The sequence below is a fragment of the Argentina silus genome (genome assembly GCF_951799395.1).
Source record: "Argentina silus genome assembly, chromosome: 18".
Taxonomy (NCBI): Eukaryota; Metazoa; Chordata; class Actinopteri; order Argentiniformes; family Argentinidae; genus Argentina; species Argentina silus.
In genome coordinates, this window is record NC_139672.1 from 10623271 (window position 1) to 10635770 (window position 12500).

Consider the following 12500-nt stretch of genomic DNA (forward strand, 5'->3'; position numbering starts at 1 on the left):
AGTGACAGGATATTTGAGTTGCTGAGAGAGCGTGTCATGGTGAGCTCAGCTGTGGACAAGGACAAGACTGGCTGGTAACAGAGAGGATGGCATCTGAGAGTCTGTGTGTGTGTGTGTGTGTGTGTGTGTGTGTGTGTGTGTGCTTAATATGCGTGTATGATGGATTGTCCCTCTTTAGGACATTTTCGGTAATCCATCCATCTCTAATATTCCCCTTCAAAATTGTCCCTGCTCACTTGCACACACACACACACACACACACACACACACACACACACACACACACACACACACACACACACACACACACACACACACACACACACACACACACATACACACACACACACACACTGCATAAGAGTGTGCACATCTGAAGACTCGCAGATCTTTAAAAATATATTGAATTTACTCAAACACAAACATGAAGTGAACAGACACACAGACACTCACTTGTGAACAAAATAGCGCACGTCAACCCCACACTTGTACACAATACCCCACTGATAAACTGATATATACACCAATGTACTCAAAACAGGCAGATGAATATTGCTGGTAAAAAATCCAATCCCACAAGGACACAATGGTAGCCCTGAGGCTCTCTGAGGAGAAGGACAATGGCCGTCACACATCTCTACAGGATGCCATCTGTCCCCTCCAGCCCATCTCTCTGTGACTCTTCCAGAACCTTCCACAGGGGTCACGCCAGGGGTCCAGGGAGTGACGGACAGAAACCATGTCGTAACATTACCCGCTGCAGAGGCCGGAATGGCAAATGACGATTGGGGTGTCTATGGGTGTGTGTGTGTGTGTGTGTGTGTGTGTGTGTGTGTGTGTGTGTCTGTGTGTCTGTCTGTGTGTCTGTCTGGAAGGGAGCATTCTTCACACATTCCCCAACCCACTGACATATCATGTCCCCCGCCGTCCCCCCATCCTGTCCCGTCCCACGACCAGACCCACATGGAATCATTAGACACTGGCATTCCCTTGCCTTGGCTTTGGTTTGATCATCCAATGGGGAGCCTGGAGATAAGACAGTAAACAAGAGCATCGGGTGCACTTATGGACCTGGGTCACGGCCTCGCTCTGGGAGCGGAAAAATGTTCACAAGAGTTTTTTGTTTTTTTTCCCCTGACTTTTTCTCTCGCTTTTGACAACCCACTGTGGGAGTAAAACTCCCGCTGCTTCCGCATAAACAGTTGTGTGATGTCGAAAACAAACGAGTCCGAGGTATTTTAACGAAACAACAAAAGGTTTCCGAAATAGACCTCTTTTTTTTCTTCTCCCCGTCCCGTCTCGTCTGACGATTATGTCACATACTGTTTTCAAAGGCTTCGGACCTCTTCAGAACTCTTATGTAATGACTCCCAAAAATATGTGATATATAGAAATATATATATATATATAAATGTTTATAGATGTAGCTCTTATCTCTGTGACTGGGGGTACGTGTAAACCACTCAGTAGAGCAGCAGCATGAGGGGCCATTCCGGTCCGGTGTCTCCCGTCGACTCCTACGGAAGTTTACGGATTCCATTTTCCTTTACTGCGGAACGGTTTTCCTATGATTTACAAATGGCCCGGTGAGCGAGGGCCTGATCAGCTGTCGACCGCGGGGAGAAGGAGTGCGTCATAGAACCAATAAAGACTGCTGCAATGGCGGCAGTGAATAAAATCCGAGACGCGGAGAGAGAGCGGCCAATGGTCTGACACTTCAATTTCCTCCCCCAGCGGGTGAGATAGGGGAGAAAACGGAGGTGAGCGTTAGAAAGTCCACTGACATGCACGCACACACACACACACGCACACGCATACACGCATACACAGGCACACACACACGCACACACACACGCACACGCACACGCATACACACACACGCACACGCACACACACACACACGCATACACAGGCACACACACACGCACACACACACGCACACACACACACACACACACACACTCCCAGAGTCTGTAGACAAGACCATTTCCTTCTGGCGTCTGGCCCTCCTCCGCTCGACACAAAATGGAAGCTCGTTTTCTCTCTGGAAATCTGTCCGACTGCTGCCGTGCCTTTGAGGGGTGCTACATCACTGGGTTTCTTCTCACAAAGGGGGTTTTTGAGATCGTTGTGTCTGTTTGTGTGTGTGTGTAGGCCATACTAGCGTCTATTTATCTGTCTTTGTGTGTGTGTGTGTGTATTTATCTGTCTTTGTGTGTGTGTGTGTGTGTGTGTGTGTGTGTGTGTGCGTGTGTGTGTATGTTTGTGTACGCATACTCCCTCCTTCCCAATCGCTGGCAGATGTGGAATAGCTTTTCAGTCATATCGTTACCGTAGATGGAGCTTCATTATTACAGCACAGCAGATGTCTGTCTCTCAATTACATTAGCCCAGCAATTACCAGTCTCAGAGGCTCATTTAGGACTGAACCGGGTGCTCCCACACTCATCTCCTCTACCTGGGAACACTGTGCTCCATCACAACCTTAGCCAGCGGCAAGAATACACTCCATTTGTGATATTGCCACCCATTTGCCAAATGCTTCCCTTATATTAACCAGAGGTCATTACGACAAGTGTGTTTTTTTTTTTCATGTGTGTGTGTGTGTGTGTGTGTGTGTGTGTGTGTGTGTGTGTGTCAGTATCTCTCTTTCTCACTCTCTGTGGGTGTGAATGTGTCTATCCATGTATCTATTGTGTGTGTGTGTGAGTGTGTGTGTGTGAGAGTGTGTGTCTGCGTACTGTACCTGGTCCTCTTCTCCGCCTCCCTCCTCGTCGTACTTCAGGATGTTGTCCCTGACGTCGTCCTCGGGGTCGATGAGCAGCTGCTTGGCCTGACGTTCCTTATCGCGACGTTTCATCCACACCACAAACAACAGCACCAGGACTACAGAGAGAAAGAGAGAGAGAGAGAGAGAGAGAAAGAGAGAGAGAGAAAGGGAGATTTAACGCAACTGCTTCTCCCTTATGAACACCAAAACACTTCTCCTGTCAATCATTTCGCAAGCAGCAAGCCCAGAGCGTCATATCACCGAACATTTACATGATATCCCCCATGTTACAAAACATAATAACGTCTCCCATATTTTCATACACATGTAATCCAATCCAGCATTTAGAGCTTGGACACGATCCTGATAAGGACTATCTTTTAGGATAATCCTAAAATAATCTAGCGGTATCTCGGATGACGTTTAGCTGTGTTTTATACTCCCTGTGGCAGCGTTTTGGCCACACATTATCGGACGGAATTTGTTTACGCGAGCTGCATCCACTTCTTGTTGTGTGCATTCATTTGACATGACGCATCGTGGTGGTCTGGTGGTCAAAATGGCGACATTCTGCGAACGGGTGGCGATTACTCACTGAGGAGGATGATGATGCAGAGGAGGATGGCGATGATGGCGCCCGTGCCCAGGCCGGCCGCCATGATGTGCTGCTGGTCGGTGCAGTCGCCGTTGTGGTCGCACTGGCACACCTTGACCCGCAGGTAGGAGGTGTTGGACATGGGCATGTTGCCCGAGTCGGTGATGACGATGGGGATCTCGTAGATGCCGCTCTCCAGGAAGCCGATCTTCAGGCTCACCTGGGCGTAGTCGCCTGTGGAGGGGGGGGGGGGGGGGAGGAGGCAGAGAGGGAGGGAGGGGGGGTGAAAGGAGAGGGAGAAAGAGAGGGGAGGGGGAAGAGATAGAGAGAGGGAAGGGGAGTGTGTGAGAGAGAGAGAGAGAGAGAGAGAGAGACAGAGAGAGAGAGAGAGACAGAGAGAGAGAGAGAGAGAGAGAGAGCGCAGGGAGGGTGAGGGTGAAAGGGGTGAAAGAGAGGTTTAACTCAACTGCTTATCCCTCAGTAACACCTAACAGCCATGTTTCCTTTGTAAAAGAACATCCCAGAGTGCAACTTTTTTCTTTTTTTTTTACAAAATACACCGATTAAGTTCTAACACAGAACTTGCCACCGGTGCGGAATGTGTACAAATGCGATTAAGGAACCTATTACTGCCGGGAGAACCAACGGTACCTGGAAGTTGCATCAGCATATCGAATCCGAAAATGTGGTCAGGATTTTGCGATTCGGAGCTTATGAACCTACGGAAGACCTTCTGATAATGCCGCTTAAAGGCTCAAGCCCAGCGCTCCTATAATCCATACGCCTGTTATTATCCTGTTATTATCCTGTTAACATTTCTATTCAGGCTCCCACCATCGAATCGCAAGCGCACAACAAAATGAGTCATTCCTATTTTATTATTTTATTATTTTGTGCTCGTAATTAGCATAATCAATTAAAAGCCGCTTGCCGAACCAAAGGGCTGTTATTAATCGCGTCTGTGCAGTCTTTTAATAAAGAGCATAGGAAGCATGCGACAGAGAGAGTGTTGTGTCTGGTCAGGGCGCTGTTGCACTTGACCCTATGGAAAGCTGCCATTCGTGGGCATGTCTGTACTGCTTCTAAAGCCATGCCAAGCCTATACTAAATGCCACAGCAGACGAAGGGGTGGGGATTTGGAGCTTCTGGAGAATGAACATGGCGTTCTTTGTTTTTCCAGCACAGCACTAATACATCTGATTGTAAGTCAGTCGGTAATGCTTCATAATGAGTGGGTTGAATAAGATGTGTTGTTGCTAGGCTAGAAGCAAAGCCTAGCACACCCCCTGGGGTTCCCAGGACTAGCGTTGGAGAACACTAGACCAACCCAAAGTCATACAATGAGAGACGGTTAGGCCCAACTTTGTTTCGGGAACCTGTGTCTCTCACTTGGGGTGTTCTGTTCAGCCTTTCGTGACACGTATTTGGATTCTAATTCTGAAACCTAAATGACGATGTGGGTCTGTGACCAACGGGTGTTGTTGTGGTTTGAACCCGGGATTCCCATATGGAAAACACAAGCGTCGACCATTAGGCCTCCTCAAAGTCTTAAAAGTCGGACACTTTTTTTTTGGTTTTGTTTTCTTCGGGCTACTTTCATCACGACACATCGCGTGATTCCGAACCGCCTCCGCTACGCTCCGCTACGCTCCGCTCCGTCGCGTCTTACCGCTGAGTCTGGTGATGGTCCAGTTTCTCCTGACGTCCGAGGGCCGGCTGACCAGCTCGAAGGCGAAAGGTCCGGCGTTGGGGTTCAGGTCGCCGTCCAGCGCCGTGATGTTGATGGCGTTGGGTTCGGGCTTCTCGCACATCTCCACCTCCTGGGGGAAGACGCTGGGAGCGTTGTCGTTGATGTCCAACAGGAAGATCTGCAGCGTGCCGGTGCCGCTCGCCGGAGGGACGCCTAGGTGGGAACAGACACATAGAGATACATCATATAATAGAATAATATAATATATGCCATTTAGCTGGCGCTTTTTTGGGGGGGGGGCGGGGGGAGGGGATAGTGAGGTGAGGAAGGTGTGTGTGTGTGTGTGTGTGTGTGTGTGTGTGTGTGTGTGTCATGAAATGGTGTGTAGATGAAGGGTGGGTGGCGTGTTGAATAAAGACAAAACTGCATTATAAAAAACCCATGAATGTCTAACGACTGTGCAGATCACATCTATACACATTGAGGGACAATGAAAAATCATGGTGAGGATGAGTGGTGTGTGTGTGTGTGCGTGTGTGTGTGTCTGTGTGTGTGTGTGTCTGTGTGTTAGGGATGCGCAGGATGACTCATATATATCTGTGGGGCAGGACATAAATGCATAATTCTTGTGATATTCATATCTATAGGCTACATTGAGGGTTTTTTTTCATAATTTTTTATCAGGCATTAATGCGTAAGCTTAAGCTTTAAGGCCTAACTGTACGCACGCCAAATACACACCAACCGTCAAATGCTTTTGGGGAACTTGGGCAGAAAATGTTAATGTTGAACTTAATGTTTAATTCAATAAGAGAAAAAAAGATGTGAAATGGAGAGTAGAAAATGAAGGGAAGGGAGGGCCAGAAAAGTCATGTTTGGGAACGATTTGGTGAAATGGTAAAAAAAACGATGGCAGTTATGTAGCGGCTATTTTATGTGCGTTGATTGTGAGTCATGAACATACAGCTCATGCCCGCATCACTAGTGTGTGTGTGTGTGTGTGTGTGTGTGTGTGTGTGTGTGTGTGTGCGTGTGTGAGTGTACGTGTGTGTGTGTGAGTGTATGTGTGTGAGTGAGTGTACGTGTGTATGTGTGTGTGTGTGTGTGTGTGTGTGTGTGGGCGTGCATGCGTGCGTGTGCGTTATGGGGGGCTCGGGATGTTCTGAAGAGAGAGCGTGTCTTCCTGACGAAGGCCACGAGGAGGGAATACTAAAGCGGACAGACAGAGCCCAGTGTGGCTCTTCCCGGCTCCTCTATGTATTCACCAGGCTAAGAGGCTCCTTTTTTTTTTCCTTCTTTTTTTTTTTTGCCATTCAGGCCACGTTCAAAGGAGGTAGTCATCCAATCCTGACCCATTAATGCTGAGAAATCTCTTTATTGGGGGACTTTTTTAAGCCTATTGGCCTGCTGCTATGCTCCGTAGAACACGTTAAACCTGGACAGAGGAAAAATCCTGCCAGGGGAGGACAGAGGGTGATGACATCTGGTTCTGGGCTTGCTAGAACATCTAACCTTCAAATAGGTGGCTACACCGGTGCCTGGTACAATGCTCACCCCCAAGGGTGGCTGCATTTACGCCTGCTCGGTGGAAAAGTCATTCTAACCAGGTTGTTTGGGTGGCTACACTCGTGCCTGGTAGAAGGTTCACCTTCAACAAGGTTTCTGTGCTTTAAAATGTCTGTTACATAATAAAGTACATCCTCAACAGGGTGGCTGTGTTTGTGCGTGCTATAATAATAGTTGTCTGGTGGGGTGCCAGTTTAAGTGCCTGCATAAAACAGCTCGAGTTGACAGCGGTTGCATTCGAGCCTCTGTGAGGACTTTTCGACGCTGCGGGGGGAGGGGGGGTGGGGGTGTGGGGTGGGGGAGGGCAGCTGTTGCAGTGCATTAGTGAGGGACTACACGTACCGCTGTCAGTGGCGAGGAACGTCGCATTGTACAAATTGTTCTTCACGTAAGACGACTCTCGGTCCAAAATGGCGATTGTGGAGATGCGGCCGGTGGAGGAGTCTATTCTCAGCCAGTTCGCCGGGTCCGAGAGCTTGGTGTATCTGGGAATGAGGGGGGGGGGGGGGGGAGAGGGAGGTTCAGATTATATTTTGAGTGTACTGTATTTGAAAGCATCATTAATTTTCAACGCAATTCAAATGAAGCTTCAGGGGCATAAAAGAGACATTTCCTGTAATATATTGTGAAAGCATTATAATTGAGGTTACTTAATAATCTGCTGCATGAAGCGGTCTGGATCGTGGGCGGTAAACGTGGTCAGAATGGACTCCGGAGGCATCCCCTCCTCCAGCTTGATCAGCTTGGTGCTGGGTTCGAAGCTGGGGCTCTCGTTGACGTCGATCACCCCTATAGACACGGTGGCGGTGGACTGGCGAGGGGAGTGGATGCCGCGCGCCAGGGGCACCTCGTTGACCGCGACCACCGTCAACACAAACGTCCTGGTCATCTCGTAGTCGATGGGCTGGAGAGACAGAAGGGTACAGTCCAGGTAAGAGGAGAAAACATAGACTTGGAGGTCCTCTTGTACACACACACACACACACACACACACACACACACACACACACACACACACACACACACACACACACACACACACACACACACACACACACACACACACACACACACACACACACACACACACACACACACACACACACACACACACACACACACACACACACACACACACACACACACACACACACACACACACACACACGGTCCTCTGTGGCTCAGTTGGTAGAGCATGGCGCTAACAACGCTTAGGTTGTGGGTTTGATTCCTGCTGGAACCCTATATACTGAAATGTACGCACTCACTGCTATGTAAGTCGCTTTGGATAAAAGCGTCAGCTAAATGGCATATATTATTATATGGAGGAACAACAAACAGAAGGTAAGGAGTTCAGATGATAAAATGCCAACCTGCAGGAGGATAATACCATGCGTACTACAGATCATTGTCAGACACCACAACAAATATAATGGCTTTTTTGTCTTTTTTTTGTCCTTCTAATTTTTCACCAGACGGGGCTCTTTAAAACCTCCACAACTGCTGACTAATCGTGCTGCAATTACTCCGCCCCGTTCTGAATGAAACCAAACACTTGATTATTAGCACATTCTCTCTATAGAATAGATGACCCACATAGCTTCACACACCAAACATACAGCACGAGGCTTTAATAAACGATTCGGTTTGAGAGATGAATTTGTGTCTTAGCTATTCAGTGTGAGTAGTTCTCTGGGGAGGCGAGAAATGTGGGAGAGGATGAGAGAGGGGAGGAGCAGGAGGAGTTGGAGGGAGGGTGGGTGGGTTGGAAATAAGTCCGGGCGGGCACGGTCGCCGAGTGCTCACCTTGACGACGGTTACCAGGCCTTCGTTAGTGGTGGGATCGGTGGGCACCGAGAACCTGCCGGTGGGGTCGCCCCCGGTGATCTTGTAGACGGCGTTCCAGGCGAGCGTGTTGGGCTGGTCTTTGTCCGTCACCGTCAGGTTGGCCACGATGACATTCACACGGTTCTCTGGCACCTCTCCGTAGAACTGCATGAATAAAACATCAGGCGGCAGACAGAGGAGCGGTTAGAGATACCGCCGTGGCAGCGGAAAAAAGCACACCGCCGAACGGTGCTCTGCTCGATGGCCTACCAGCACCCGCTACAGGTAAATAAATAGAGACCTCTCATGTTATCACTAGCCATCTCTCCCCCCGAAAGCAAAGCAATACCATTCAACATCGCCGCGTTTCACAAACACATTAAGGTAGGCCTGTACAGTACCTCTCTGACTGGTGTAGTCAGTGTCAATACTTTCTCCTGTCAACATTTGGAAAGAGAATAGCAACCGTACGCACGACTGGCTCTGGCCTCTGAAAATGTTCCGCAAGCAATGTGTGGGCTGAGGACATATAGACACAGAGTGTCAGGGTCGTGATGATTCAATTACCATGCGCTCAATTTGGAGAAAAAATGATTTGAATGTCAAATTCATTCATGGGAGAAAGAAAAAAAAGAAAACGTTTGATGTAAAAAGCTTCCCTTTTCTCGGTGCGTTGAGAAAACATAGGAAATAGAATTTCAATTTCAAGTGGCTTCCTAAACTGAAATCAAACTAACCCTCAAAGCCGTAGTAGTGTGAGTATGTGGAATTATTTTTTCGAGCGCTGTGACTGGGATTACAGTTTAAGGGAGGAGGGGGAGGAGGGTGGGGATTGTGGGGAGGGGGGGGGCAGTGTGCAAAAGCAGTTTTCTTACCGTCTCTGCGGTGAACTCTGGCGGATTATCGTTGATGTCGGTGACTTTGATGACGGCGGTGGCGGTGTTGGAGAGGCCGTACATGGGGTTCCCCTCCATGTCCGTCGCCTGGATGATCAACGTGTACTGAGGAACTTTCTGGAAGACAACCAAAAATAGCACAAAGAAAAGTTGAAACCAAGCCCCGTTTCCGTCCCGTGATCGAAAACCTGGTGTGAAGCCCCATCTGGAAAAGTGGAGACGTACCAAAGTTTGACAACAGCACGGATTATTCTCATTTTCAAATGAAATGTACAATTTGCGTGAAATAAAATCATTATTGTTTTCCATTTCTCTCCAACGGTGAGGGAACAATTTTCAAATCTCAACCAGCCAGCTTTGAAATCACAATGAGCAATACTAGTTATTATCCCAGTGTTCATCAGTTCCCCACGGAGACAGAGGGCGAGAGAGAGAGAGAGAGGGTGAGAGAGAGAGAGAGAGAGAGAGAGAGAGAGAGAGAGAGAGAGAGAGAGAGAGGGGGTGAGAGAGAGACAGAGAGCGAGAGAGACAGAGAGAGAGAGAGAGAGGGTGAGAGAGAGAGAGAGACAGAGAGCGAGAGAGACAGAGAGAGAGAGGGTGAGAGAGAGAGAGAGAGAGAGACAGAGAGAGAGAGACAGAGAGAGAGAGAGAGGGTGAGAGAGAGAGAGACAGAGAGCGAGAGAGAGAGAGAGAGGGTGAGAGAGAGAGAGAGAGACAGAGAGCGAGAGAGAGTTCAGAAGAGTCAGACACATATCTGTGGGAGAGTATTGTTTCCTGCGTGTAGACTATGATGATGCACAATGTGGGATCTGGCCGTGTAACAAATGACACCCTTCGCAATAAAAGCCACTCAGGTGACAGACCAGTTGGTAGGTAATGGGAAGCTTGCCAAATTACTTTCACGGTGGCAACAGCCATACATATAACAGCCTCTGCCCAGAGGGCTCTGTTGATTGAGCAGCCAGCCAGCTTGCCAGATTGCCCTCACCAGAATTGCACCAACTGGTTTCAGCATTATATATTTATTTCCCTTTTTTTTTTTTCTTCTTCTTTCTTTCCCCTACGGTAAGCAGGGCCATCCAATTAAAGGAGCGTGATACCATTTATAGCATGCCGGTAAAAAAAAAACGAAAAAGAAAAGAAGAAAAAAAAAAAACGCATTTAGCTGTTCAATGATGCATGTTGCATCCGTGTAGGAGTAAATAAGTATGGAAGCGAGAGAGAGAGAGAGAGAGAGAGAGAGAGAGAGAGTCCATTTTCGGGGGCGCTCGTTTCGAGATGGTAATCAGCTATGCTTTATTTGGCTCATTAGTTCTCAGACACGGTGGGTATCTACAAAACAACCCAGAAATCTGTTTATATCTCCGAGCTGCGCTATCCCACAACTCATTTAGGGTAAACAAAGGAAAGGATATCTTGATATGAGATGAGTGCATCGAGCGGCAAAGGAGAGTGGATGTAAATTAATGTGATAGATGACCACGTTATTGAGAGTGTGACTTTAATGCTGTTGCATTAAACACAAACACAGGCCACACACACACACACACACACACACACACACACACACACACACACACACACACACACACACACAGAGGCACGGGCACGCGCACACACACACACACACACGTACCTCTCTGTCCAGGCCTGCAGCCACGGTAATGATGCCTCCTGTCTTGTTGTTGATGGTGAACATGTTGGAGGTGGGGCTCTCGGGATTCTGGGACAGAATCTTGTAGCGCAGCATCCCATTGGCTGTTTTGGGGTCATCTTTGTCAACAGACGTTACCGTCATAACATACGTCCCTGGGGGGGTGGGGGGGTGGAGAGACAAGAGACTCAATTTAACAAATGTTGGTGAAACATGCCTTTGGTTTTTCAGTATTTTTGCGTTTTATTTGGCTACAGTCATGGACGACCATCGGTGTACAACAATAGGAATCGAGTGAGTATATATACATTGTTAACTGTAGCCTGGCTCCAGATCTGTGGAGTGTGTGTGTGTGTGCGTGCGTGTGTGTGTGTGTGTGTGTGTATACGTAGCCACGCCGTATGTGCTTTGGCCAACTACTCTGTCGTTCACAATAGTCAGTTCGAACCGTATCGATCTGGAGCCATTGGCCAACCCGCCCCAAATAAAAGCTTTAGCATCGTCTAAAAATGTTGCCAACGCGCTCCCTCGTGAGGGTTCGGACAGCACAATCTAATCCATGAATTCCAGCCAGATTAGCAAAATGATTACTACCCCCCCACCCCCCTCCTCCCCCCCCCCCCCCCCCCTCCCATTCCATCAATGTTGTTTGATCCGCTAATAGCTGCGTTAGCATCCGAGGCTAAAGGATTAGCGCGCCGGGGCTCCTACCTGGTTTGGAGCCCTCGGGGACGGAGCCGTTCCAGATCTGGTGGCCGAACTCGGGCCGGTTGTCGTTCATGTCGATCACGTTGATCACGATGTCGATGGGGTTCTCCACCTGGTTGCCGTTCAGGTCCACCGCGTGGGCCCTCAGCTGTAAGGGGAGGAGGCACCGCCGCGTGGGTCGGTTACAACGTTGTTGTGGAAGAACACACACACACACACACACACACACACACACACGTGTAGGGCACACACACACAGGCACGCAAGCGCACACACACACACGAAGGGGGTAAACCACGCGCTAAGAGCATCCAGGTTCTCTGAGAGAGCAGCGAGGGCAACAGACTCAACAGGCCTTTGGCATTGTGATTGCCTCATTGTTCTCTCCCTTGCCTGCCTCAAAGTCTCTTAGGTTGTTGGAAGAAATAAATGAAGAAAATGTGCCTTTCAGGCTTTGAGCGATTTCTTCACAATGGGGCTCCAGAAAAAATGCCTTTTCTGTTATATAGCCATTAGAAGCCTTCAATTTGCAGATTGTTTCCCTGCACGTTGGCATCTGCTTTAATTCAGTTTGAGTCGCTCACCTTGTAACATGGCCAATGAATAGAGTTGAATGCTAGCTCAAAGAATGAGCATGTAAGTGCTAGGAGTGGGTGGTGATGTTGCAGGAGGTTATACTAGCGTTTAAAAACATGTTGCTCAGAAATGGTTCAAATTGAATCCTTCACATTCTCAGACGGAGATGTCACACTTCCTGGATGACCCCTTCTGTAGTGGGCTCTCTCTGGAGGGAA

The 12500-nt window shown here is 48.6% G+C and overlaps 1 protein-coding gene across 1 annotated transcript in view; it reads right to left on the reverse strand.

Annotated features, from left to right (window-relative positions):
• Positions 1 to 12500, reverse strand: part of LOC310819281 (cadherin-2-like) — a gene marked incomplete at its 3' end in the record, with an annotated part of 62577 nt that overhangs the window by 2857 nt on the left and 47220 nt on the right. Inside the window, exons 6-14 of the mRNA XM_083690524.1 lie at positions 11710 to 11854; positions 10981 to 11153; positions 9324 to 9461; positions 8428 to 8613; positions 7272 to 7525; positions 6964 to 7106; positions 5035 to 5268; positions 3366 to 3599; positions 2747 to 2886 (exon numbers count right to left, since the gene is read on the reverse strand). Coding sequence (XP_083546650.1) covers positions 2747 to 2886; positions 3366 to 3599; positions 5035 to 5268; positions 6964 to 7106; positions 7272 to 7525; positions 8428 to 8613; positions 9324 to 9461; positions 10981 to 11153; positions 11710 to 11854 — 1647 coding nt within the window. The remainder of the gene's footprint in view (positions 1 to 2746; positions 2887 to 3365; positions 3600 to 5034; positions 5269 to 6963; positions 7107 to 7271; positions 7526 to 8427; positions 8614 to 9323; positions 9462 to 10980; positions 11154 to 11709; positions 11855 to 12500) is intronic.